The sequence below is a fragment of the Sorex fumeus genome, unplaced genomic scaffold, assembly GCF_029834395.1.
Source record: "Sorex fumeus unplaced genomic scaffold, SorFum_2.1 ptg000061l, whole genome shotgun sequence".
NCBI classification, from domain to species: Eukaryota; Metazoa; Chordata; class Mammalia; order Eulipotyphla; family Soricidae; genus Sorex; species Sorex fumeus.
In genome coordinates, this window is record NW_026606118.1 from 20,482,293 (window position 1) to 20,509,791 (window position 27,499).

Sequence of the window (27,499 nt, forward strand, 5' to 3'; positions counted from 1 at the left end):
AGCTAAAGCAATTCTTGGGAAAAAGAAAATGGGAGGAATCAACCTCCCGAACTTCAAACTGTACTACAAAGCAGTAATAATTAAAACAGCATGGTACTGGAACAAAGGCAGAACTGCAGACCAATGGAACAGGGTTGAATACACTGACATTTCTCCTCAATCATATGCTCATCTAATCTTTGATAAAGGTGCAAGTAATGTGAAGTGGAGTAAGGAAAGCCTCTTTAATAAATTGTGTTGGCATCACTGGACGGCTACATGCAAAAAAATAGGCTCAGAACTCTGCCTAACACCATGTACAAAAGTAAGATCAAAATGGATTAAAGACCTCAACATCAGACCAGAAACCATAAGGTACATTGAAGATAAAGTTGGCAAAACCCTCCATGACATTGAAGCTAATGGTATCTTCAAAGATGCCACGCCACTGGCCGAGCAAGTGAAAACAGAGATAGATAAATGGGACTATCTTAAACTAAGAAGCTTCTGCACCTCCAAAGAAACAGTGACCAAAATACAAAGACAGTCTACAGAATGGGAAAGGATATTCGCCGAATACACATCTGACAAGGGGTTGATATCCAGGATATACAAAATACTGGTTAAACTCCACAAGAAGAAAACATCCAACCCCATCCAAAAATGGGGCAATGAAATGAACAGAAACTTTCTCAAAGAAGAAATCCGAATGGCAAAAAAGCACATGAGAAAATGCTCTACATCATTAATCATCAGGGAGATGCAGATCAAAACCACAATGAGATACCATCTCACACCTCAGAGACTGGCCCACATTCAAAAGAACAAAAGCAACCGATGCTGGCGTGGATGTGGCGAGAAAGGGACACTCCTTCACTGTTGGTGGGAATGTCCACTGGTTCAGCCCTTCTGGAAAACAGTATGGACGATTCTCAAAAAATTAGAAATTGAGCTCCCATTTGACCCAGCAATACCACTCCTGGGAATATATCCCAGAGAGGCAAAAATGTATAGTCGAAGTGACATCTGCACTTGTTTGTTCATTGCAGCCCTCTTTACAATAGCCAGAAACTGGAAGAAACCTGAATGCCCAAGAACAGATGACTGGTTAAAGAAACTTTGGTACATCTACACAATGGAGTACTATGTAGCTCTTAGAAAAGATGAAGTCATGAAATTTACATACAAGTGGTACAATATGGAAAGTATCATGCTAAGCGAAATGAGTCAGAAAGAGAGGGATAGACATAGAAAGATTGCATTCATCTGGGGGATATAAAGTAACAAAGTATGAGATTAATACCCAAGAATAGCTGAGATCAGCACCAGGAGGATTACTCCATAACTTAGAGGCCAGCCGGGTATCCTAGAGAAAAGGGCTATTCAGATAGAGAAGGGAGCACCAAATAAAGGATGTTTGGAGGATCCTCCCAGGAGGGGAGATGCATGTCGAAAGTAGACTATGGACTGAACATGTTTGCCACTCAATGCCTCTTTTGCAGACCACAACACCCAAAAGGAGAGAGAGAACACAGGGGATTGCCCTGCCACAGAGACGGGGGGATGGGGGGATGGGGGTGGGAGGGATATTATCCATGGTGGTGGAAAATGGGCACTGGTGGAGGGATGGGTATCTGATCATTGTATAATTGAAACCAAAGCACAAAAAATTGTAAATCTACAACTTTAAAAAAAAATAAAATAAAATAAAGGGGAAAAAAATAAAAAAAAAATAAAAAAAAAAAATGTAAACAAATTAGTGGATATTCTTATCTGCATGAACATATTTTGCAATAAAATGTGAGTATGATATTATTGTTCTGTAATAAGTATTTGTAACTAGAAAATAGAAGTATTAATGGACACTATCTCCCTAAGTAAATATTTATGTATTTTTATACCAACACAAACAATACTTTGTGTTGATTTTAGATCAACAGAGAAGACTATTAATACAACTATGATATTAACCTCACACATAGTAAACAGTGATGACTTACTATGCAAGCCACTGAGTTTTTTGTAAAACCCAGTCTTAGAGATAAAATAAAAAGATCATCTTCCAAATTTAAAGCAAAAATATGTTTCACATCACCATTATAGCCTAAATGAATTTTAAAAAATCAGCTTAAAATATCCTTTAAAATTTATCTAGGGAACTGGAGAGTTAGTACAGCAAATAAGGCACTTGCCTTGCACGCGGCTGACCCGTGTTTGATACTTGGCATCCCATCTGGCTCACCAAACACCGCCAGGAGTAATTCCTGAGTGCAAAGCTCAAGGAGTAACATTGAACATCCCTAGATGTGCCCCCAGCCAAAACAATTCATCTCACATGATAGTTATCCATCACTTTTATATAAGAAAAGCCTTAATTTTACAAGACCAAAATTATAGTCACTTCTTTTTTTTAAAAAAAAAAAAACCTCTTTCCAGTTCACCACATTTACAACAAAGCAGAAAGTTTCCTTCCCTTTTCTTTCCCAGTCATGCAATGTCTTATTCTCAGTGTAAATGTTCATGCATCAATAACCATTGGCAAATACAGAGATAAATAAACTACTCACTGTTAACTCTTGAAGGTTTTTTTCCAGATCAGTGGATGATTTTGTTTGCACAGCATTCTCAGCCTTTGTTAACCAACAGATGACCTCACTTAGTCTTCTTCTGTATTCCATCACCTGTTTACTCTCACCTTTTAACCTAGAGGAGTACATTATTGAAAATTACTGAGAAGGAATATTCAGCTAGGTATACTGTACACTTGTTTTTAATATCCTGACTAAATTCATCAAAAATAAATGATTCTTATTAATTTTATTACTTTCAAAGTGGATTAGTAGTATTTTATGCATTCTAAAATATCAAAAATTACTTGAATCCTTGCCTCATTAGATTCAAAATATTGCTACTAAAGAATGTGACCTTCTTTCATAATGAGAACTTATATAGAAATGCGTATATTGCTTCAAGCTCTTCACCACAGTCCAGTATAATGGACTTAAAACTAAACCATGGAAATGTCTTTATCTAAAATAAAAAGGAAAAAGGCATCATTCTCTCTGAGCACTCCATGGAGACAGAAAGCCATCATTATGTGACATATTATTCACAGTAGATGGCAGCTATTACTTTCCTTATTCATAGAAAAGAGTATGAACAAGGCAAGATACTGAGGATTGGACATTATTATAAGTATCAGGAAAAACAAGAGAAAAATATGAATTTGGTTAGCTCATTAATAGTGTTAAATTTGAAAGAGCTCTGAGTTATGAAAAGAGATCTGGAGAAAGATAAAAGTCTATATAATTTTAAGAAAACAAATATTCATCTGAATACAAAATAATTGTCATAATTATATTTATAATATTATAAGAACAATATAAACCATATGTCAGAAGTGTATAGTTACATCTTATATAAGAAACCAGATCATGTTTTGTTTTGGTTTTTAGGTTGTAGGCCACACCCTGCAATGTTCAGGGGTTACTCCTGGATCTGTCCATAGGAACTACAACTTGTGAGCTAAGGGATCAAATGATTCCAGAGATAATATCCAGTTGGCCGTGGTCAAAGCAAGTGCCCTACTAACTAAATAAATATCTCTTCATCTGGAGATCATGTATTTTTAAAAATGGGGTTTGGAAGTTATTTAGAGCTTGGTGATGATATCATTATTTTTAGAGATGCAGCTATTATTTGCTGATTTAAAAACAGAATGCATTTTTCAATACCCAAAAGTCCATGGCTTTCCTATATGCAAACAGTGAGAGAGAAGAAAGCAACATGAAAAAAAACAATCCTGTTCACAATTGTGCCCCAGAAAATCAAGTACTTAGGAATCAGCTTAACTAAGGAAGTAAAGGACCTGTACAAAGAAAACTACAAAACGCTACTTCAGGAAATAAAAGAGGACATGAGGAAATGGAAAGATATCCCCTGCTCATGGGTCGGGAGACTTAACATTGTCAAAATGGCAATACTACTGAAAGCATTGTATAAATTCAATGCAATCCCTGCAAGGATACCCATGACATTCTTCAAAGAAATGGAGCAAACACTCCTGAAATTTATATGGAACAATAAGCCCCCACGAATAGCTAAAGCAATTCTTGGGAAAAAGAAAATGGGAGGAATCAACCTCCCGAACTTCAAACTGTACTACAAAGCAGTAATAATTAAAACAGCATGGTACTGGAACAAAGGCAGAACTGCAGACCAATGGAACAGGGTTGAATACACTGACATCTCCCCTCAATCATATGATCATCTAATTTTTGATAAAGGTGCAAGTAATGTGAAGTGGAGTAAGGAAAGCCTCTTTAACAAATTATGCTGGCATCACTGGATGGCTACATGCAAAAAAATGGGCTCAGAACTCTGCCTAACACCATGTACAAAAGTAAGATCAAAATGGATTAAAGACCTCAACATCAGACCAGAAATCATAAGATACATTGAAGACAAAGCTGGCAAAACCCTCCATGACATTGAAGCTAATGGTATCTTCAAAGATGCCACGCCACTGTCTGAGCAAGTGAAAACAGAGATAGATAAATGGAACTATCTTAAACTAAGAAGCTTCTGCACCTCCAAAGAAACAGTGACCAAAATACAAAGACAGTCTACAGAATGGGAAAGGATATTCGCCGAATACACATCTGGCAAGGGGTTGATATCCAGGATATACAAAATACTGGTTAAACTCCACAAGAAGAAAACATCCAACCCCATCCAAAAATGGGGCAATGAAATGAACAGAAACTTTCTCAAAGAAGAAATCCGAATGGCAAAAAAACACGTGAGAAAATGCTCTACATCATTAATCATCAGGGAGATGCAGATCAAAACCACAATGAGATACCATCTCACACCTCAGAGACTGGCCCACATTCAAAAGAACAAAAGCAACCGATGCTGGCGTGGATGTGGCAAGAAAGGGACACTCCTTCACTGTTGGTGGGAATGTCCACTGGTTCAGCCCTTCAGGAAAACAGTATGGACGATTCTCAAAAAATTAGAAATTGAGCTCCCATTTGACCCAGCAATACCACTCCTGGGAATATATCCCAGAGAGGCAAAAATGTATAGTCAAAGTGACATCTGCACTTGTTTGTTCATTGCAGCACTCTTTACAATAGCCAGAAACTGGAAGAAACCTGAATGCCCAAGAACAGATGACTGGTTAAAGAAACTTTGGTACATCTACACAATGGAGTACTATGTAGCTGTTAGAAAAGATGAAGTCATGAAATTTACATACAAGTGGTACAACATGGAAAGTATTATGCTAAGCGAAATGAGTCAGAAAGAGAGGGATAGACATAGAAAGATTGCATTCATCTGGGGGATATAAAGTAACAAAATATGAGATTAATACCCAAGAATAGCTGAGATCAGCACCAGGAGGATTACTCCATAGCTTAGTGGCCAGTCGGGCATTCTAGAGGAAAGGGCAGCTCAGATAGAGAAGGGAACACCAAATAAAGGGTGTTTGGAGGATCCTCCCAGGAGGGGAGATGCATGTCGAAAGTGGACTATGGACTGAACATGTTTGCCACTCAATGCCTCTTTTGCAGACCACAACACCCAAAAGGAGAGAGAGAACACAGGGGATTGCCCTGCCACAGAGGCAGGGGGGGATGGGGGATGGGGGTGGGGGGGATATTATCCATGATGGTGGAAAATGGGCAGTGGTGGAGGGATGGGTATCTGATCATTGTATAATCAAACCCAAGCACAAAAAATTGTAAATCTACAACTGTACCTCATGGTGTTTCACTAATAAAAAAAAAATTTAAAAAAAAAACCAGAATGCATTTTTTAAAATTTTATTGCAATACCTAATAGTAATTTCTATCTATGTTTGTGACTGTATTTTTATCACAAAGAAACTCAACCTGATGCCATATGTGTATGGGTGTATGCATGTGCAATGCTAAATGATTTAATATTTGAAAAATGTTAAAGTTAAAAAATAACATAAAATCATGTTTTTACTATTAACCATCTAATAAGAAAGATTGCTGCTTCAAGGTGAAACAGTAAATCAAGACAACAATAGTACTGATAGCTTAAACTACATTTGACTTAAATAACAACTTTGGAATCACCTTTTTTACTCTGAAATTATTTGTTATCCAAAAGGCAACTTGCAATTCAAATTTTTCAAGGTTTCTTAATCGTGACTAATTTGATATTTTGAAAATACATCTAAAGTGAAAAATCACATTATCAACAATTTCCAACAAGACATATTTGAGTCACAAAATTTTCATTTCAAAATGCTAAATATAATCTACATTTTAAATGTTATTTCTAAGAGTAAAACATAGCTATGAATTTATATTTAAACAGTAGCTAACAATTGCTCATTATAGAATGACACTATGTGTTGCTGAACTGTATGAATATTTAACTAACGGTATTCAATACAAGACACTGGATCTGTGTGCTAGTGCTCAATCACTTTGATAACAGTACATATCCAAACACTTAAGTTTACAAGGTTACCCAATTTAAGAGAATTCACAATCTGAAGTAAACTTAAACAGAAATTCATGAAAAAAAATTTACATTACCAAGATATAGGAAGAGAAATTCAGATTTCTTTTCTCATTCAAAAAATGGAATAAAATATGGATTGCTTCACTAAGTTTATTCTAGGAAGGAGCATCACCATATCCCATGGAGATCCATTTGCAAATATTTAGAGAAATTCTGAATTTATTGTTAATACCATGCCAGTAGATACATCATTTTTCATCAGAAGATTGAGGAGTGTATTTATTTTCATGCTGAATAACTTTTTTAAATTAGTTTTTGGATCAAAACCAGCAACTTTCAGCACTAACTCCTGGCTCTGTGCTCAGGAGTCACTCCTGGAGGGTTCAGGGGATCAGATGGGATGCCAGGAATTGAACCCAGGTCAGCCATGTGCAAGGTAAGTGCCCTACTCACTGTATTAGAACTATTGCTCTGGCCAACCACCATAACATATACCTAAGATCCAGGGGGCCTCATATCCCAAGGTTGACCCTGGGCCTCCCAACCTTCTTCTCCATCTAACTTTTACAAACCTTTCACCTGGCTGAACCATTCCATGCCGTTCACCAAGCCTGTTGTTCTGCCTCTTTTGCCTGAAAGGACCTAACGAGAATGATCTCAAGGGAAATTGCTATAATTTTCAAAATTTAGTTTCAGGATCCCTCCCACCTATAGTCCATCTGGCTTCTGAAACTACCATACATACAGCAAAAATATAAAGTGTCTACTTTAACCAAAGTATATTGTTTTTTCCCCAAACACATTTATTCTAGTCTCAGAGATTCTTAGTATAGCTATATCCTCACTGCTAATAACAAAACCCCATAAGTACCAAACCAATCAAATTTTTGAGTGACAAAAATTTTTAAATGGAAAACTTTGGCAAGAACATGTATGGGGAATAAATTCTTGATTAACTAAAAGAACTAGATATTCTGAGGGTTTACTGATGGACAGGGCATGTGTATTTCACAAACATTCTCAAATCCTCACGCCATGCCCTTGAGAATACATCCCAGTTCTTTCTATGGGGGAGGAAGGAGAGATGGACAACTGGCCAGGAGCATCATGGTCTTCCTCAGTTTACCCAGCACAGCACCTGGGAGACTGAGAAAGAAGTACCTCTAACCAATAAGCACAAAGAGTGACTTAACTTCCCTTCTTTGGGTCTCAGTGACAAAGGTCGAAATCAGTATAGGATACCTCTGGGAAGGTCATCCTAAAAAGTATTAAATGACCAAAGTGTACAGGATGTCATACATGGTCTCTGTCATATGATATCTCAATCAAAACACCCAAACTTTTATTTCTCTCTTGCCAGAACAGACAATATCAGATGATATTGTTCTATTAAAAGAAAATCATAAGTTGGGGCTGGAGCAGTAGCACAGCGGGTAGAGTGTTTGCCTTGCACACAGCCAACCCAGGTTCGATTCCCAGCATCCCATATCCCGAGCACCGCTAGGAGTAATTCCTGAGTGAAGAGCCAGGAGTAACCTTTGTGCATCACCAAGTGTGACCCAAAAAGCAAAAAAAAAAAATTCATAGGTCAAATAGACATATTTAAATGCTGAATGTTATAATACTAAACTTGACAAAAGCATCAGATTGGCTTTTAACAAAACAAAATATCATCTACAGAGTTGAAATCAGTGGAAAAAAATAAACAGGACTTCTTAACCCAAAGCTAATATTAACCTCTGCTAAAAAGATTATTACTGAGGCAGATGTTTTAAGCAAATTAGAATCCATTAATCATGCACAAAATCTTAATTGTCGCAAAAATTAACTTCAAATCATTTTAAGGGCCAGAGATATAGTACAGGGGTTAAGATGTTTGCCTTGCATGCAACCAACCCCAATTTGATCCCTAGTACCACATCTGGTCCCCTAAGCCCCACGAGGAGAGATCCCTGAGTATAGAACCTGAGCACACCAGATGTGTTGCAAACCCCCCTAAAAAGAATGTTAACACCTAGTACCACACATGGTCCTCTGAACACCACTACTAGTGATGCCTGAGCAAGGAGACAGAAAAAAGCCCTGAGCACTGCCAGTTATAGCCCAGAAATAAAAACAACAAATGAGCAAAAAAAAAAAAAAACAACCACAAATCATTTACAAATGACATCATAGAGGCCAGAGAGATAGTACAGGGTTAAGGTCCTTGCATGCTGCTCACCACTGCTCAGCATCAGGCTCCAGCACTGCAGTCAGTCCCTAAAGCACAGCCAGGATTTACCTCAAGGCAGAATCAGGACTGAGCCCTGAGCCTCACTAGGTGTGGCCCAAAGCGTCTCTTCCCCCCAGCAAAATGACATCACATTATAAAACTACATCACACTATACAAAGTAATCTGTGTAACACTGACCATTCTATTCATTGGTAATCAAGTATCCCCACCCAGAGATGCCCTAATAATATCTGGGGGCACTGTAAGATAATCTGGCACAAAAACCAACAATGCAACATTCTATTTTTTACATTGCTTAGATGAAAAAAATGTTCCTACTTGCAAGGCACCAATATACACTGATATACATCTATATTATATACGAGAGAGAAAGAGAGTGAGAGCGAGAGCGAGAGAGAGAGAGAGAGAGAGAGAGAGAGAATATACCCTTTGACTATTTGACAGTAAGGATGAGGGTCAATTCTTTCAAGTTCCTGCCACTGCCACATGATTAGCATGATGATCATATCATAACAGATAGAAGTAAGAGGAATCTGGGGCTGGGTCAAAGGACTGAGTATCTGCTTTGATGAAGCCTGGATTAGATGCTAGGCAGGGCAGAGCTGCCTGAGGATGACTGGGCAGACCCCAGCTCTGAGCTGTGAGTAGCTTTTGAGCACCAATGGATATAACCCAAGAGGAAAAAAAAAGAGGAATAAAGGCCTTTTTCACATGTGTGATCAATATTTGAGCAGGAAAAAAAAGTGAAGGGCCAGTTCTCTGAAAATAGAGCTGGGGGACAGTTATAGTACAGTGGGGAGGTCAAATGCTTTGCGCAGGGCTGACCTGGATTCAATTCCCAGTACATACATGGTCCACTGAGCATCCCTAGGAGTGATCCCTGAGCTTAGAGCCAGGAATAAGCCTTGAGCATAGGCAAGGGTGACCCTTCAAACCATCCAAAGTAAATTAAAAAATAAAAATACGAAGCAGAGTTCTTAAACGTGAGTAAAACCCCAATTGTAAAATCACATGATAAAAGAACTTTGCTTTCATCCAACTGCATATTAAAAGTCCCTGCCTAAAACGTCTTTCCCCACACCCTCACATTATACCGACTAAATCACCTGGGCCTCCGATCCTTCACGTCTGCAACGACGGCCGTCCAGCGCAGGTTTAAACCTGCCAGCTTGTCCTTCAAGAAGCTTCCATCTGTGGGGGAGAGCTTCTGTACAATACTGTCTCCCGTTCTGTTCAGTGCTGCAAAACTGGGCTGGTGGCTGCTGATTCCCTCTTCCAGCTCCTGTTAAGAGATTAATTCCACCCCTAAATTAAACTGTTCAGATGCAGCCAACCCACCCAGGAACCACAGCGTCAGTCTGAAATGTCAGAAAATCAAAGCCCTGCAAGGATATTCCATGTTTGCACAAAAGGCATTTTGAGACACCTCGATGGTATTTCTATGAACTCACGAAACGGAATCTATTTTGAAGTCTAACCCCCTTTCATCAATGTCATCAAACAAAACACAGTTAAAGAGGACAGACTAATAATGAAAAATAAATAACTTCTATTTACATTGAAGCATGAGTATCCATCACATTTGATTTAGGTGCACTGTTAAGTTCAGCTTCTTTCAAACATATGCCTGAAAGGGTCTCTCTTAAGGAAACTATTGACTCTGTACACCCTACACCCTATTAAATTATTAGTAAACCTCAATGTACATTTTACTGAGTTAATGTTTCTCTGCTCTGCACAATTTTAACCAACTGATTAAAACAGCATATCAGTAAGTAAAACTGAAGCACCAACTATAACACTAGAAATAATAAAAGGCATTAACAACATAATAAAAGCATAAATTGTTTATATAAAATATATTTTGAAAATTTAATAAGTGGTAAGTAGAAATTTTAGTTGCTTCTGATAATGATTTTAAAGACCTATCATTATGAGAACTGATTTAGATACTGTGAGAGATTTCTAAGACCAAATTAGACTTACATGAGCAGCTGCCCTGACGTAACTCAAGAATAATTTTCGTTTATGATAATTATCAATGCTACAAAGAAAATCAAATGTCTCAGAGTGTTACGGTACAGAAATCAGAAGGGAGGCATGTATGTATATATATATATATATATATATAATTCTGTCCTTATGAAATTTTTTAAATAAGTATGCTTATCACAATGTTCATTGACAGGTATTTTTTGTTTACTATTTTTGAAAACCCTGATGTTAAATTCTAAATAATATTTTTTTCTTAAATCTTTGAAAACTAAAACCTCAGCTTGGATCAGAAATTTACAGATTGTCTACATTCCTGAAAAAAATGTGTATATTGGGACCCTCTATCTGAAGTGTCCTTGCAATACCCCCTTTTCTTTTTTTTTCCTTTTCTTTTTTATTATTGGTGAAACACCATGAGGTACAGTTGTAGATCCCCTTTTCAGCAGATGCTTCCTGCTTTGCCACAGCGCTCACCTGCTGATGTCTCCTGGCCTTCTCTAAGTCGAGGCCCCCATCTGGAGCAGAGGACTCAGCCAGTAACTCCTCAGCTTCTGTGACCCACTGCACAAGGTCATTAAGGTCACAATGGAACTGTTTGCAGTCTTCCACTGCTCTCTCAAAATGACTAGAAGACAGAAAAATAAAACAGCTTTTCCAAAGTTGCAGGGACAGTCTAGAAGCAATTCTTCTGGGAAGGGCAATTCAAATCTCATCAAACTAAAGGTTCCAAACAAATGAGTCCACATCTCGCAGCTCCGAATCACCTGTCTGCACAATGGATCATGGCTAATGATTCCTTTTAAGGAACAATGCACACCCAGGCTAGAGCTCTCTGCATCTCCAAACATCCCGCCATCTCGAACTCACACATGTCCATGTACACACCGGGCTTCATTTGCACGAAGAAAAGTGTCTTTGATTTGATTAGTTGGAGGCACATTACCCAAATCAACTCTGAGCATTTCTAACTGCATAAAAGCTAAAAATGTAATTAATTACTGTATTCTCTTAGGAAGAAAACCATGGTGCTTGACTTTGAAAATACTTGGTTCCAGTTAGAGCAAAACTTCAAAGGCTGAAACATTTCACAATTTATTTGTACTCTATTATCTCTGTGTCCCCCACATACCCCATATTCAAATATCAAAACCCTCAGTGCTCAGGGCTTACTCTAAGTTTTGTGCTCAGGAAACCCTACAGAGTTCCAGGGATTAATGGTATGGTGGTTGTGCAAGGCAAGTGACTTACCCACTGTACTCTAGACAAAAACTCCAAACCCTTTTTTTGTTTCTGTTTTGGGGCCATGCCCAACAGTGCTCAGAGCTTATTCCTGTGTCTGCGCTTAGGGATTTTTCCCGGTGGGCTTGGGGACCATAGAGAGTGCCAGAGATTGAACTGGGGTTGACTGTGTGAAAGGCAAGAACCCTACCTGGGGTACTATCTCCCCAGGCCCGTAAGATCCTAAACTCTTCATGTGAGGGTATGTAGAAATAAGCCACTGAAGAAATTATGATGGTAAAAGTAAGATAATAAGAGTTGGGTCCACATTCATATGACACAGAATTAGTGTCGTAAAAGAAAAGAATGCATACCAGATTCTCTCTCTCTTTCTCTCTCTCCTCCCCTTCTCTTTCTCTCTCTCACTCTGTGTACATATCTTATATATATGCAAGAATACAGAAGGAAAGTCATTTAAAGCCAAGAAGGCAGCTGCTCTGCCTCTTCAGCAGGCAGTGATATGCCTCTTTCAGAAACTAATCTCTTAGAGCCAGAAAGACAGTACAGCATATAAGGAGCCTGACTTGCATACAGTCAACCTGGTCCATTCCCTGGCATGACAGATAGATCTCTGAGAACTGGCAATAGTGATCCTTGAGCACAAAGTTGTTGGATTATCCCTGAGAACAGTTAGGTGTGACAGAAAAAGAAGGCAGAATGGCAGGGAGGAAGGCAGGAAGGCAGGAAGGCAGAAATGATTATAAAATTTGATTTGAAATTCAGACAAAATTATTTCTAAGAGATACAAAATTTACCTGCTTAATCTCAATGAAAGGTTGATTTAAACACATATGGAGGAAAAAAGAAAAGATGATACAATAAAATTAAATCAAATTAAAATTTGATGGGTGAAAAAACATTGACAAAAAGTTGTCAAAATTAAGGAATAAAATATGAACTGTTAATATGCTAAGTATACAAAAAACTTTTTTATGTTAATAAATAGTGCAACAGAAAAAATAAAAAAGCATAAAAATTGATAGAAGAAACAACACTGAAACCAACAAGTGCATTTAAATATCCACATCTCATTAGTGATCAAATAAATCAAAATAAAATTAGGACCTAATCCATCAGTATAAAACGGGTCAAGGGCTAGACAGATAATAAAGCTGGGAAGGTGATCGCCTTGGATGCAGCTGACCCAGGTTCGATCCCTGGCTTCATACAGGGCTCCTGAGACTTAACCAGAGTGACCCCTGAGCACAGAGCAAGTAGTATGTCCTGAGCACCACTGAGGATGGCCCAAAATCAATCAATCAATCAGCGGCAATCAATACCCATTGCACCAAAAAAGTTTAAACTGGTCAAGACTGAAATATATTGAATCCTTTCAATAAGAATCTTTCCTATATTGTAATAGGTACTTAATAATCAATTTTGTGATGTAAACCGCAGTCTATAAGTGTTATTTTTTAACGTTACTTGTTAAATTTAGTTTTCACCCTATCATCAAGTCCAATTAAGTAATTGAAGGTAAAGGTAAAGGTAAAGGCCCTCCCGTTGATCGTCGATTTGCTCGAGCGGGCCCAGTAACGTCTCCATTGGAGACTCTGTTGTTACTGTAATTGAAAGTATGCATAAAAAAGAAAGTATGCATAAAGATGTACATAAAGGAATACTCTCTAAATGGACAATTTCAAAAACTCAGATATAGAAAAGAACCCCCAAACATGAACTATTACTCTCTTAAGGACTATTTCATCATGTTGGAAACACATGCAGTGGGTTGGAGCAACAGTACAGCAGGTAGGGCGCTTGCCTTGCATCAGGTTGACCTGGGTTCAATCCATGGCACCCCAAGTGGTTCCCGGACCCACCAGGAGAGATTTCCTTGGTCCAGAGCCAGGAGCAGGCCCTGGGTTCCACTGAATGTGGCCCAAGAACAAACAGACAAGAAAACCACAAGCAGTGAACTGGAGACATAGTTCAGCCACAGAGAACCCCTGCTTGCACCTGAAGCCTTTGGTGAGATCCCCGCATGCCTGGCCGTGTTCTACATCATCAAATGCCATCTCTGGCACTGCCATTGTATCTGTCAGCTTTGAATCAAGTGTGAGCCCTGTACACTGCAGCTACTGAGGAGACTACCACAGGGGTACTGCAGCCAAAGATGACTTCAGCAAACACCACCTTCAGACTGTGATCCCTGGTGACCCCCACCACCAGGGAGGCAAGCCCAGGTGCCACAATGTCAGTAAGGAGAAAGAGAGGAAAAGAATGAAAAAACAAGGGTTAAAAAGAAAGATGAAGAATATGGTGCCCAGTTTTTGCATCTAGGTCTGTGAGATTTTCCAATGAGTCTGTGTTAACTTTCTTCTTATAGGGTTTTATTTATCATCTTAGATCTTTTTCCAGTATACACACAGCTAGAGGCAAAATCTTATTAGCTTTTTTTCTACCTAGTAAAAAAACTTGTGAAAATCTAGGGGAAGAGAGCCACCAATATATTTTGTTAAATAAGAGTTATTAAAAAGGGGGGGTATATTATAATACAAATTTCAATTAAATAGTGCTGTCTCTGTTCTTTATTCATGTTAATCAAGAATATAGAAAACTTGATCATTCATGAAACCTTCTTTAATATTTTAAAGGAACATATACACTATTAAATATAAAAGGTACTTCATTTCGTTAGTAAGCTATTAGAATATTATGTTGTTGTGGTCATCTATAAGTCATTGGATTCCCCTTTCTCTAAAGAAATACACCTCAACAAAATTAAATGAACAGAGTCTATATGAACATATGAAATATGTTCCCATTAATCATAATGTGCATCGGATCTTCCTCACAGCTTATGATTTTATAGGCCTTATTAAAAATAATTAGTTCAATTTCTACATACCTTTTATGATCATCAAACAATCTATTAACTCTATCCCATTTTGCATTCAATTGTGTAAGTGAATCTCGGATCTGGATAGCTTCTGGCCCAGAAGCTTCAAGGATAACATCTGGTTGTTTTTCATGAATGACTGCAATCTGCTCTCCAAGTTTGTCCAGTTGGTCTTTGATAGTCTACAAATACAATATCATACATTAACAAAAGCCAGCAAAGAATTGAATAAAAGAAACTACAGTTGACCAAATGTTTATACTGTATATAACTTATTTCACTATAATGAGACAATAATTACCACTAATCAAAACTGGAAATTTTATGGGTCAGAAAGATTATACAGCAGGTAGGGCATTCGCCTTGTGTGTAGTGGATGTGGGTTCAATCCCTGGCACCAATTATTGTCCCTGGAACCCTGCAGAGCTAGGAGTAAGCCTGAGCACAGAAAGGTATGGTGAAAAAAACAAGTGAAAAAAAAATCTCTAGAAAAAAATACTCTGTACTGGCCTAAGCATGATAAATGCAACATAATAGCCAAGTGGCAAACAAAATAATTTTCAGATATTCAACATGGCTTTTGTACAGGACAAATGAAAAGCTTAAATAACATTCTGTGAAAGTATAAGGTACCTGAAGTGGAGCTATTTTTTAAATAGTTAATAATGCTAATATAAACAGCAAAAATGAGCTACCAAAGTATCAGAAATTTTATTATGACTCTTTAAAGAAATGAAATAAAATTATATGAAAAAGTCTTGATGGTATTCAGTAGTTCTTTAGATGAACTAAACACTTTCAGATCGATATAAATTACAGTCCACCTGCCATTCTATAAGGCAGCAATTGGCTAATCTTAGGCTATTACAGAGGCATTTAAAAAAGTAACATTTTCCATCAGGTTCTATCAGGTTTATGATTATCAGGTTTATATGAAATGAAGACGCCTCGTGCCTGTGACAAATATTAAAGGTGTCTGATATCACAAAGAGTGAATATGTATGCATGATTAAAAATCCATCTTGCAAATGTTGGGGTTTTTACATTTTAAGGAATTTGGGGATCACAAAGTTAAATAATCTAAAATGCATGATAACAAATTTTCCTAACCTGAGTTCTACATTCAATGGAACTGTTCAAATGCAATGCCTGGAGATTTACCTTCAAAGAATCTTCCTGAAAAGAGAAATCTTCATAGACAACAGTGCTTAACTCTGGAGTATTAAGTGATAATTCCACATCATCCACAGAAAATAAAACTTTGTTAATTTCTACCAGATAATCTGCAGGGAGAAGTGATGATCTCATTCCAGAACCAAGCTGAACTGTTTTCCTCAGCTGAATAGGAATTACCTATCAAAACATTAAAAATAATAATAAAGCACTTCTCTATAAACATTCACACAACAAATAACAGCAAGGAAATTCAGTACCATGAAACAAATTTTTTTAAAGTTTTGAAAGCTTTACACTTTAGGTCTGCAGTGCTATTGAGATCCTAAACAATCTCGATTCCAATTTTTTATTTTAACCTGCTGTTAAACCACAAAATAGATCACTATTCCTTTAGAAGTTCAAGTATTTGACTCCAGAATAGCTACAATTTAATAAATGCTTTCTACCACTTGCCAAATGCCAATGTGAATTAATGAAAAAATTATGCAATTGTCTGTGATTTCATTAGAGTTTCTACCTAAAAAATTATATCACTCTGTAAATTCACAGATGACATAAATTTATAAATCCATCTTTATCGAGTTAGTAATCCTGAAAATTTCTAAATGAAACCAGGACTCAAGACTAAAAATCACCAAACAAAAACCATGATATTTAAATTAGAGATCGATATGCATTTGTCTCCTAAAATTCAATAAACTATAACATTCACCAACTGATGAGAGTTCTGGATAGTCGGATTAAAAGCTACAGATTCCTTAATTTTAGTCGCAGGTAATAATTATATTAAAATTTAAGTTAATAATCATAAGTGATCCAAAGAGTCAATCATGCTTGGCACTGACATTAACTTCATCATCCTAATACCACTTGTTCCAAATTTAGTCAGAAAGTATTTCTAGATATTCACCCTCATGTATAAAGAGGCAAATTATTCTTTTAAAATAAATATTCTTCTTTTTTGTAGACTATAATCCAAACATGATGGCCACTCAATACCTCTATTGCAAACTACAACACCCAAAGAAAAGAGTGAGCAAAAGGAAATGCCCTGCCACAGAGGCGGGGCGGGGTGGGAGGGATACTGGGAACAGTGGTGGTGAGCACGAAAGTTTGTAAGTCTACAACTGTACCTCATGGTGTTTCACTAATAAAAAAAATAATTAATTAATTGTTCTTCTTTTCAGATTCTAAGTTTAAATAAGCCAATATTTCGGATGATTTCAAAAGTAATTCATTTCTTTTAAGAGACAAAAGAAAAAGAAGCCACTGAATATTCACAGGTTAACTATTATGTCAAACAACTAAAATACGTGGGGCTAGAGCGATACTATACATATATTTGTCTTGCACCTACGCCTTTGCCTTGCACCTGGCTGACCCAGATGTGGTCCCTGGCAACATATATGGTTCACCAAGCAGCATCAGGAGCTCAATGCCAGGAATAATCTCTGAGCACTGCTAGGTGTGTCCCCCTGACCTCCCCCCAACAAAATTTAAAAAATCAACCATAAAATAAGAATTTAGAAGCTCCAATCTATTAAACACGGTCTTGGTAAGAAATCTGTTTCTTCAAGAAAGAGGAAAAAAATAAAGGCTATAGACATCCAACTACTTGGTACGTATTTGTAGGAACCTTGACATTGTGAAGACTTTGCTCATCAGCATCACTATTATGCCACATTTTTTAAAAATTTGCATTCATGAATACTTAGAGTCACTCTTAAGCCTTAGCAAGAATTTCCAGGCCAGGAATCCTTTAGAAATCAATTCCATCAGAGATGGACATTCTGCAAAGCTGCGTGAACCTGGAGACTTTCAGAGAAAACGGGGCAGGTCAGCAGATAATGTAAAAAAAAGTTCCAAGTTTTCTTTTTAAAATCATGTTCATTAATTCTTTCTTCCACTATCTCTGCTAAAAAATAATGCAATATTTCCTGAAGCCTCATACTCCGTGGAAACAGCAGCGTAGTTCAAGATTCAAATGTATGCTTTCCATGTTCCCAGAATAGATTTTACCCCAAGAGTGATCAATCAAAATGTCTTGGGAGAAAAACAAGTGTCCTTAAGATCTGACCCAGACTTTCTTTATGCTTACGTTTATTTCTTTAAAGAATTCTTCAAGAACACAGAAAAACAGATATATTATGAAATTATACTAAAATTAAGATAATGTTATGGGACACAGTCATGGCCCCAGCAAACTAAATTTCAGGAAGAGTAAAAAAACATATTAAATACTTTATAAACATTTTCTACGTTTTATTAAACTTATGATTTAATAAGTAGCACTATCTCCCATTGTTCATCGATTTGCTCGAGTAGGAACCAGTAACATCTCCATTGTGAGACTTGTTACTGTGTTTGGCATATCAAATACCACATGGGGAGCTTGCCAGTCCCTGCAGTGCAGGCGAGATACTCTTGGTAGCTTGCCGGGCTCTCCAAGAGGGGCAGAGGAATCCAGCCCAGGTTGGCCTCGTGCAAGGCAAATGCCCTACCTGCTGTACTATCGATCCAGCTGGAGGGAAAAGTAGAACTGAAAATAATTGAATGTTCAACAAATCCCAAAAAAATAAGGATTTTTGGATTCCAAAAAAAAAACTGAAAAATTTTTTTTACAAATTTAGGAACTGATAGACATTTTTTAAAAAACATGGCCAGAACCTTCAGATATCAAATGCAGACGTGAAGGAGGAAGTGACTTTTGAATGGCTCAGGTCCTTTTCAGCCTAAAGTTAAATACGTTATCAGAAATCCTGAGATGTTTCCCACTAATATTTCTGTTTCTGCTTCTGTTGTTTTTGAGTCCTGCCCCATCCCCAAACATAAATCTATCTAGAAACACACAGAGAGAAGAGAGAGGATATTTCCATCAATTTGCTTTGTCCATGAATGTAATGTAAAATATCTGAATATCAACAACTCAGTTATCTAGGAGACAACTACCTTAGTTTTATTATATCTTGTGTGCAAAAGTAATAACTGCAAACGGATCTTCTCTTTTTTACTATCCTCCATTGGTTGGTGTAACATTTGCTCTCCTCTCTGAAGAACTTCCTCAATCTGGGCTCTCTCCGCATCCATCTGAAGTTTGAAAAGAAAATAATTATTTGAAAGGAAAAAAAAATCCATAAGATCACTTACGAACAGTTGCTATTTGTATTACTCTTATGGTATACAGTCAAAAAGTTCATTTCTGGGCTTAAAAAAATATTTCACATTTGAAGTTAAAATATCTCACTAAGAATGCTAGCTTAGCACACCTTGGATAGCTCTAAGAGAATAACTTTAATCAAAAAGCGTGTTTTGGGATTGGATTGAGAGTACAGCATGGAAGGCTCTTTCTTTGCATGCAGTCAACCCGGATTTGGTTCCTGGACCAACCCTATATGATCTCCCAAGCCCCGCCAGGAATGGTCCCTGATCTCAGACCCCAAGTAAGCCCAAAGCACCACCTTATGTGGTCAAATAACAACAACATATAAAAAAAAAAGTGTGTATTTTTCTTTTTCAGGCATTACATATATTTTTTGTCAAGTTTTATCTTGTAGTCAATAGAAAACCACATAGATCTAAAATCTATCATGTTCTATTATCTTAGGCAAATATCAATGTTAAAACATAACAGAGAAGAAAAGAACACTGTGACGAGGATCATGGTTTTGAAAATTTCGAACCAACCTTTTCCTCTTCGTCACTGGGTTCCACGCACTTTTCCACAACTTTCAACATACTTTCTATGTCCATTTCTAATTTTTCCAAGTCATAGAAAGGTACTCCTGCTTCAAAGTTTTCCACTCTGGTCAGACGTTGGTATGATAATGGTTCCTGGCCAATCAGCAACTACGGAAAGGAAAGAATTCTTTGAAAAGAATATTCTTACTTGACCTTCCATCATTAAATCAAAGAGAAGCAGTGTCAAGTGATGAACTGAAATGTATCTAAATTGTTATTTCATTCAAAGAAAAAATGATTAGAACTGAAAAATAACTACTATCGCAAAGGAAGAAAGTCAAAGCACAGGAAAATAAAATTAATGCAAGATTTTTGTTAGATTTTCTTTAAGGTGTGAATAACCAAAATGTGTCCATACCTATAAAAATAAGTTTAACCTATTATAACTAAATAAACTAAAGCGAAGTTAGATAAAATTTACTTCTAGCAAGAAAGTAGATAGTTCCACCACAGTGCTCTCCAGAGTTCATGCGTTAATATGCCCTGTACTTAATATGCCTGGGAACTAACTATATTTTTTGTCATATCACTGCACTGTAGCACTGTCCTCCCATCGTTCATTGATTTGCTCAAGCGGACTCAGTAATATTGTAAGACTTGTTACTGTGTTCGGCATATCAAATACATCACGGGTAGCTTGCCAGGCTTTGCCATGCAAGTGAGATACTCTCAGTAGCTGGCTGGGCTCTCCGAGAGGGGCGGAGGAATCGAACTCGGGTTGGCCGCATGCAAGGCAAATGCCCTACCCGCTGTGCTATCACTCTGCCCCTTTTTGGTCATAATATCATCAAATGAAAGCATATCTCTACTAACATATCAGTCATAAGAAAGCAATAATAAAAATGTCTCATTTACTAACCTCAGAACAGAAGGGTAAAAACAGAGAATGAAAATAATACATACACAGAAAGATTTACTATTGTCACAAAACACCTTTCATTACTATTTTAGAAAAACTATTTATCATTCATTCATTATTATTTTGTTTAAATTTAAATAGCTCAAATAAATGAGGATAGAGGAAATAGAGAGATGCGTGCCATGTTCATGGACTAGGAAAATTAACATTGTCAAAATGGCAAAACTCCCCCAGAGCATTATAAAGATTCAATGCAGTATCTATAAAGATACCCATGACATTTTTCACACAAATAGATCAAACACTCCTGAAATTCATATGGCACAATAAACCTCCAGGAATAGCCAAAGCAATCCTTGGGGAAAAAGATGGGAGGCGTGACCTTCCCAAACTTCAAACTGTACTACAAAGCAGTAATGATTAAAGAGCCTGGTATTGAAATCAAGATTGACCTGAAGATCAATGGAGTAAAGCTAAATATCCTGACACAGACTCTCCAATATATGATCACATAATCTTTGATAAAGGAGCAAGAAATATGAAGTAGAGCCGGAAAAGTCTCTTCAACAAGTGGTACTGGGAAATCTGGGCAACTGCATGTAAGAAAATAAAACTCAAACCTCTTTCTAACACCAGGCACAAAATTCAGATAAAAATGGATTAAGTATCTCAATATCAGACCTGAATCCATATTGTACAATGAAAGAAAACATAGGCAGAATGCTCCATGACATTGAAGCCAATGACAACTTCAAAGATGAAACACTACTGACTAAGCAAATGGAAGCAAAGATAAACAAATGGGATTACACTAAACTAAGAAGCTTCTGAATTGCAAAGAAAATGGTGACCAAGCCCACTAAAGGGGAAAAATTATTTACCCAATACCCTTCTGATAAGGGGTTAATATTAAAGATATATAAAGCACTGATAGAATCTTACAAGAAAAAGTATACAACTCCATCAAAAAATGAGGAAAAGGAATGAACAGAAACTTTCTCAAAAAAGAAATATAAATGGCTAAAAGGCACTTGAAAAGATATCCTACATCACTTATGATCAGGGAGATGCGAACAAAAACCACAATGAGGTATCATCTCATACCACAAAGACTGGCACATATCAAAAAGAACAAGAGCAACCAGTACGGGCATGGATGCGGGGAGAAAGAGACTCTGATTCATTGTTGGTAGGAATGCCAACTGGTCCAGCCTTTTTGAAAACAACATGGGAATTCCTAAAAAGAACTAGAAATTGAGATTTCACATGACCCAGTGATACCACTTCTGCAAACACACCTTGGGAGCCCAAAAACACACAGCAGAAACATATAAACTTCTATGTTCATTGCAGCACTGTTCATAATAGCCAGAATCTGGAAACAACCTGAGTGCCCGAGAACAGACAACTGGATAAAGAGACTATGGTACATCTACACAATGGAATACTACGCAGCTGCTAGGAAAAATGAAGTCATGAAATTTGCTCATGAATGGATGGACACCGAGAGTATCATGTTGAGTGAAATGAATCAAAAGATGAGACAGACATAGAGAGATTGCACTCAATCTGTGAGATATAACAAAAATAACGTAATATGAGACTAATATCTACAGACAGTAGAAACAAGAGCCAGGATAGAAATTTGCCACAAGTGGAATGGTGGAGAACAGTTAGGATAGAGAATGACAGTGACAATGAGAGTCGAACAAATACTGAGTGCTGAACGTAAGTAAAGGGATACACATGATAAGCTGTCAGTACCTGTATTGCTAACCATAATGCCCAGAGGAAAGAAAGAGGAGAGAGAGAGAGAGAGAGAGAGAGAGAGAGAGAGAGAGAGAGAGAGAGAGAAGTACCTGCCATAGAGGCAGACTGGGGCAGAGGTGGATGCTGTTGGTGGTGGTGGTGGGAGGGAAACTGAGGGCATCGGTGGTGGGAAATGTACACTAGTGAAGGGATGGGTATTGAAACATTTTATGACTTAAACCCAATCATGAACAACTTTGTAACTGTGTATCTCATGGTGATTCAATTAAAAGTTAATTAATTTAATGAATTTAAAATAAAATAAATAAATTTATATAGCTCCTTTTAACATTTATAAGAACGTTTATAAAATACAAACTGCAATTTTGTGTGGTAGATATACAATGTAAAATTACTTTCAACTATTAGACGTACTAATAATGAGAACAAAAAACGGGTCATGAGTTTATATTATGAGCAATTTTATAAGACCTGGCTATAAAAATGACTTTAGCATCCATAGCTCAATATTGAGTCTTACTATTTAATATGTGTTTAAGATGTTGAAAGATGTCCTTTTTCAGAGAGGTTATTTTTATTTTACTTTAATTTTTTGGTTTGGGGTTCCTATCCAGCTGCGCTCGGGACTTACTCCTGGTTCTGTGCTCAGGGATCACTCCTGGCAGTGCTTGGGGACTTTTGGGGTGCTGTATTTCAAACCAGGTCAGCCACATGCAAAGAAAGTGCCCTGCCCTCTGCACTATCTCTCCAGCCTTAGCATAATACTAATTTATTGATTACTTTCCTTCATGCACACAATCTGGGCTGGAGCGATAGCACAGCGGGTAGAGCGTTTGCCTTGCACGTAGCCAACATGGCCGACCCGAGTTCGATTCCTCCACCCCTCTGAGAGAGCCCGGCAAGCTACCGAGAGTATCTCACCTGCACGGCAACGCCTGGCAAGCTACCTGTGATGTATTCGATATGCCAAACACAGTAACAAGTCTCACAATGTTACTGGGCCGACTTGAGCAAATCGATAAACAATGGGAGGACAGTGACAGTGACAGTGACATGCATACAATCTAAAATAAACAAGGGCAAATGCTCCACTCAAAGACACAGCGAGAACCCAAGAAACTAGCACAAATGTTAGGGGTGTATCCTTTGCATGTATGAAACCTGGTCATTTTCCGGTACCACATGTCTCATCCAGCATTGGTTGATGGCCTGAAGGTCCTAGAGGACCACTTACGAGTGACGGTCCCTGGTGCCACAGGGCCTGAACAGCACTGCACCCTCAGGTCCTAGAATTGAACTGTACATCCCAGTTGTCCAGTTTTGGATATTAAAAATGAATATATAACATCACTGGGAGTATCCCCCAGACTTAGTATTACCTGGAATGGATGTCCACCCCCCTAAAAAGAATATTAAAAGTGCTTAAAAATCACTTTAATGTTAAAAGTTAAACTACCATTTAGTTGTATGCCAACAGAAAAATGGCTTAATATAAGTTTTTTTAAAAAAAAAAAACTTGCCTTGGAATTTTTGATATGTTGAGACACCTTTTCAAAGTTTCTGTTGAGTTCTTCTAATTTGGGTTCTACCAGCTCCCTGCTTGAGCCTCCACGAGCACTCATCAGAATGTTGGCTTCATCTCGGACACTTTCAACTTGAAGCGTAGCATCATCCAGCTCCGATAATAAACGCTAATGATAAGCAAGCACAAAATGATCACATGGGAAAAATCAAGATCAAACATGAGAGCTACATTCATTCAAACAATAAAAGCAGTTGAAATAATTGTCTGAGATTCATAAAGATTTGAGAATAATTATTTCGAGTTCACATGTAAGATGTGTTCAAGAGGTTCTGTTTCTGCACAGAAAGAATGTGTGTACCATTACTCAGAGCACCCCTGAGAGAAAGATGATGCAGAATCCCCGCCCCCCCCCCCCCCCACACACACACACTTCCACAAGACTCTGCATCTGATACCTTCACAATTTCTTCCTGTTTACTTGCTGTTTTTTTCTCAATTTCATCCAACAGGGCTTCAGCCTGATAAAGCCAGGTACTTATGTGAGCAACATTCCCATCAAATATTTCCAACTGGTTCTGATGATTCTGGAAGGAAATTAATAAAATGCTGATATAATAATATGAAATATATATAAAAAATAATCCTGGCAAAGCTTTAAAGGTCTTCAAAGTGTTAATTGTAGCTGAATTGTAAGGATGTCCATATTCTTGCCAAGTTCTTTCCCATTTAAAAATCATTTGTTTTTTGACCTCAATGAAATAAAAAGCTAAAGATCATAAAAAGTGAACACTTCTTTTACTTACTCTCATTCTGTTAGTCTTCCTTACTCTTATCTCAAAATCTCACTTTCTCCTACAGTCGTAGTTGTAAAAACACTCATTAAGATAGTAACAGTATTTTAAAATACTAAATTTGCATTAACTAAGATTTTACCCATTCAATAAACAATAACTACTCAGAGATGAGGGCCTATATCTCTTCATGTCACAATAAAAAGCCCTAAATTTCTATGCCCTATACATTCTGATTGATTCAATAAACATTCAAGTACAGTGCAATTTATTTTTCTCTGCTCAATCCATTACCCAGTAAGCTTATAGCCTTGGAAAAGTTCTATCTCAAATATGTCAAAACAAAATAATAACTTAAAAGAGGTGACTCTACCTCAAAAAAGGAAAGAGTTAGGCTTTATATTCATTACTTGGATAAGAGAGACAGAAACCAATAAGAAATATAACAGAAATAATAAACAATGTCATTAATAACCTGTTTAACAATATGTAATATTTAATATTAATCATAATCATAATCATCAGAAGAATATGTAAAACTGGAAATTTAAGTAGTAATAGTAAAAGTAATTCCATATTTTAAAATCACAATCACCTAAAAAATATGTGAAGTAGAAATTATACTAATGTCCATTTTATAAGAAAAGCTGAAACTCAGAGAACCTGAATTTGATCAATATCACCCAGCTAGTCTTCGAAATGTTTATAAACCCATCAGATGCTGCAACTTATTTCCTTAACTTCCTCATCACTATTTGAACTTTATATAGCTCACATATTTTGTATAGGATGAAAGTCAAATAAAATATTAACTCTTGAAAAGGAAACAAATGGAACACAGTTACTAACACCACAGAAGTCTATGACTATTACAAATTATTGAAAACTTGATAAATAAATGTGAAATTCCTTCAGCTATTTCTTTTTAAAAGAAAAGAATAAAATGTAACCCAAAGAAATTAATTCATGAGCAAAACCTTGATGTGAAACATAAAAAATGAGCTGAAAAATCTAACTTTTTTTTTAATTATACTGTTGTTTCTTTTATTTTTTTTGGGGGGGGGGGGGCAAGGGATTGGATGTTTCGGACCAAACCCAGTGGTACTCCAGGCTGACTCCTGGCTCTGTGCTCAGCTTTAAGGACTGGCAGTACTTGGAGGACCATGTATGGTGCTAGGGATTAAACCAGGGTTGGTTGCATGCAAAGCAAGCACCTTAAGCCCTGTACTATTTCTCTGGCCCCAAGAGTTGAAATTTTAATCAGAGCCTTTTCATTTCATGGAGGGAAGTTTCCTCATTAAATTTTCTCGAAACGTACCAGCAAGGTATTGCACCAGTCCTCGGTCCAGGTACGGACTCGGCTCCAGCCGGCATTGAGCACGCAGAGTCTCTCTTCCAAAACAGGCTCACTGCCCTCGATCAAACTCTGGAGGGCAGCACTATTCTCTGTGATGGTATTCAGATCAGCTTTTCTCTTTTCCAGATCCTTCAGAATATTCTAGAAAATGAAAGTACCAAGATCTTTCAAAACCTTATAACAGCTTACACAATTTTATTTTTTTAAACTTTCTCTCAAACATGAATGCACTGTAGTCTATGATGCCCTAGATAATATATATGTCAAAGGCTTTTAAAAAACAAACAACCTGCATTATTAACCAGGAGAGATTAAGATCCTAATTAAATTGAACATTTATTATTTCAAATACCAAAGAATTTAACAGATCCAGATATGGAAACCAGAGCTATTTCATTTGAGTGTAAATTCCATTAATTATATGCAAACACCTATTCTCTCCATCCTGCAAGTACTGATTTCATATTCAGCAATGACAAGTTGGTAAAACAGAATTCTCCCAGAACTCAAAATTTTAAAAGGTTCTTAACAAATATAGCTTTTTATCTCTTATAGAAAATTACTAGTGTTCACCATATTTACTTCCAAGAATTAGAATTAGAATTAGAATCCTCTAATTAGGTAAACTGACATATAACCTATTGAAAAGGCAGGCAGGACCAAAAGTATTTCATCTTAAGTCAATCAAATGAAACTAGCACAGATAAACTTTGGTCTTAAAGTTGTGATAATACACAAATTCTATAGAAGATGAGATGATAACCTGATTCTCACATTCCTTGCTTAATTCCTTGCTCACATTCCAGGCAATGAGGTACAGGATCTATGCTACCTTTAGAGAATGTTAGATTTCAAAATTGAAACTACAAAATTCTTCCCATCAAAACATAAAATTCATTTCTCTCTTACTGCTGTTGTATTTTTAAAAACCACTTAAATTTAATTTCAAAAAGCTTAAGTCTATTTTTAATTTCACATTCCTAAATTACATTTTGGGAGGTATAAAAACAGCAAATTAACAAGTGACTCAAACTTTAAGCATTTACTTGGCTATATCTGTTGTCTGCATATTTATAAGGGCACTAAGATATTTCTCTTATGTGTTCTTCACCCATAGGGCTTTACAAAAATAAATATCCATAGCTATGTTCTCTGAGTTGTTAAAACACAATATTTTTTAAGCGGGTATGTATCAATGTACTAGAATAATTTTTAAAAACTATAAGAAATTACTATAAGTAATTTTATTGTAAAGAAAAGGCCATTAAAATGATGATACTTAAGCTATGAAATAAAAATATCATCTATTAAAAATGCTGGGCTGGAGCGATAACACAGTGGGTAGGACATCTGCCTTGCACACAGCCGACCCAAGTTCGATTCCCAGCATCCCATATCGTCCCCAGAGCACCTCGGGGAGTAGTTCCTGAGTGCATGAGGCAGGAGTAACC

The 27,499-nt window shown here is 37.0% G+C and overlaps 1 protein-coding gene across 2 annotated transcripts in view; it reads right to left on the bottom strand.

Annotated features, from left to right (window-relative positions):
- UTRN (utrophin) overlaps positions 1–27,499 on the bottom strand; it is a 610,322-nt gene that overhangs the window by 338,326 nt on the left and 244,497 nt on the right. For both annotated transcript variants that reach the window (XM_056126431.1, XM_056126429.1), the window contains exons 34-43: positions 26,010–26,189; positions 24,356–24,484; positions 23,896–24,066; positions 19,693–19,854; positions 18,958–19,095; positions 15,994–16,185; positions 14,842–15,014; positions 11,190–11,340; positions 9,827–10,002; positions 2,547–2,682 (exon numbers count right to left, since the gene is read on the bottom strand). In XM_056126431.1, coding sequence (XP_055982406.1) covers positions 2,547–2,682; positions 9,827–10,002; positions 11,190–11,340; positions 14,842–15,014; positions 15,994–16,185; positions 18,958–19,095; positions 19,693–19,854; positions 23,896–24,066; positions 24,356–24,484; positions 26,010–26,189 — 1,608 coding nt within the window. The remainder of the gene's footprint in view (positions 1–2,546; positions 2,683–9,826; positions 10,003–11,189; positions 11,341–14,841; positions 15,015–15,993; positions 16,186–18,957; positions 19,096–19,692; positions 19,855–23,895; positions 24,067–24,355; positions 24,485–26,009; positions 26,190–27,499) is intronic.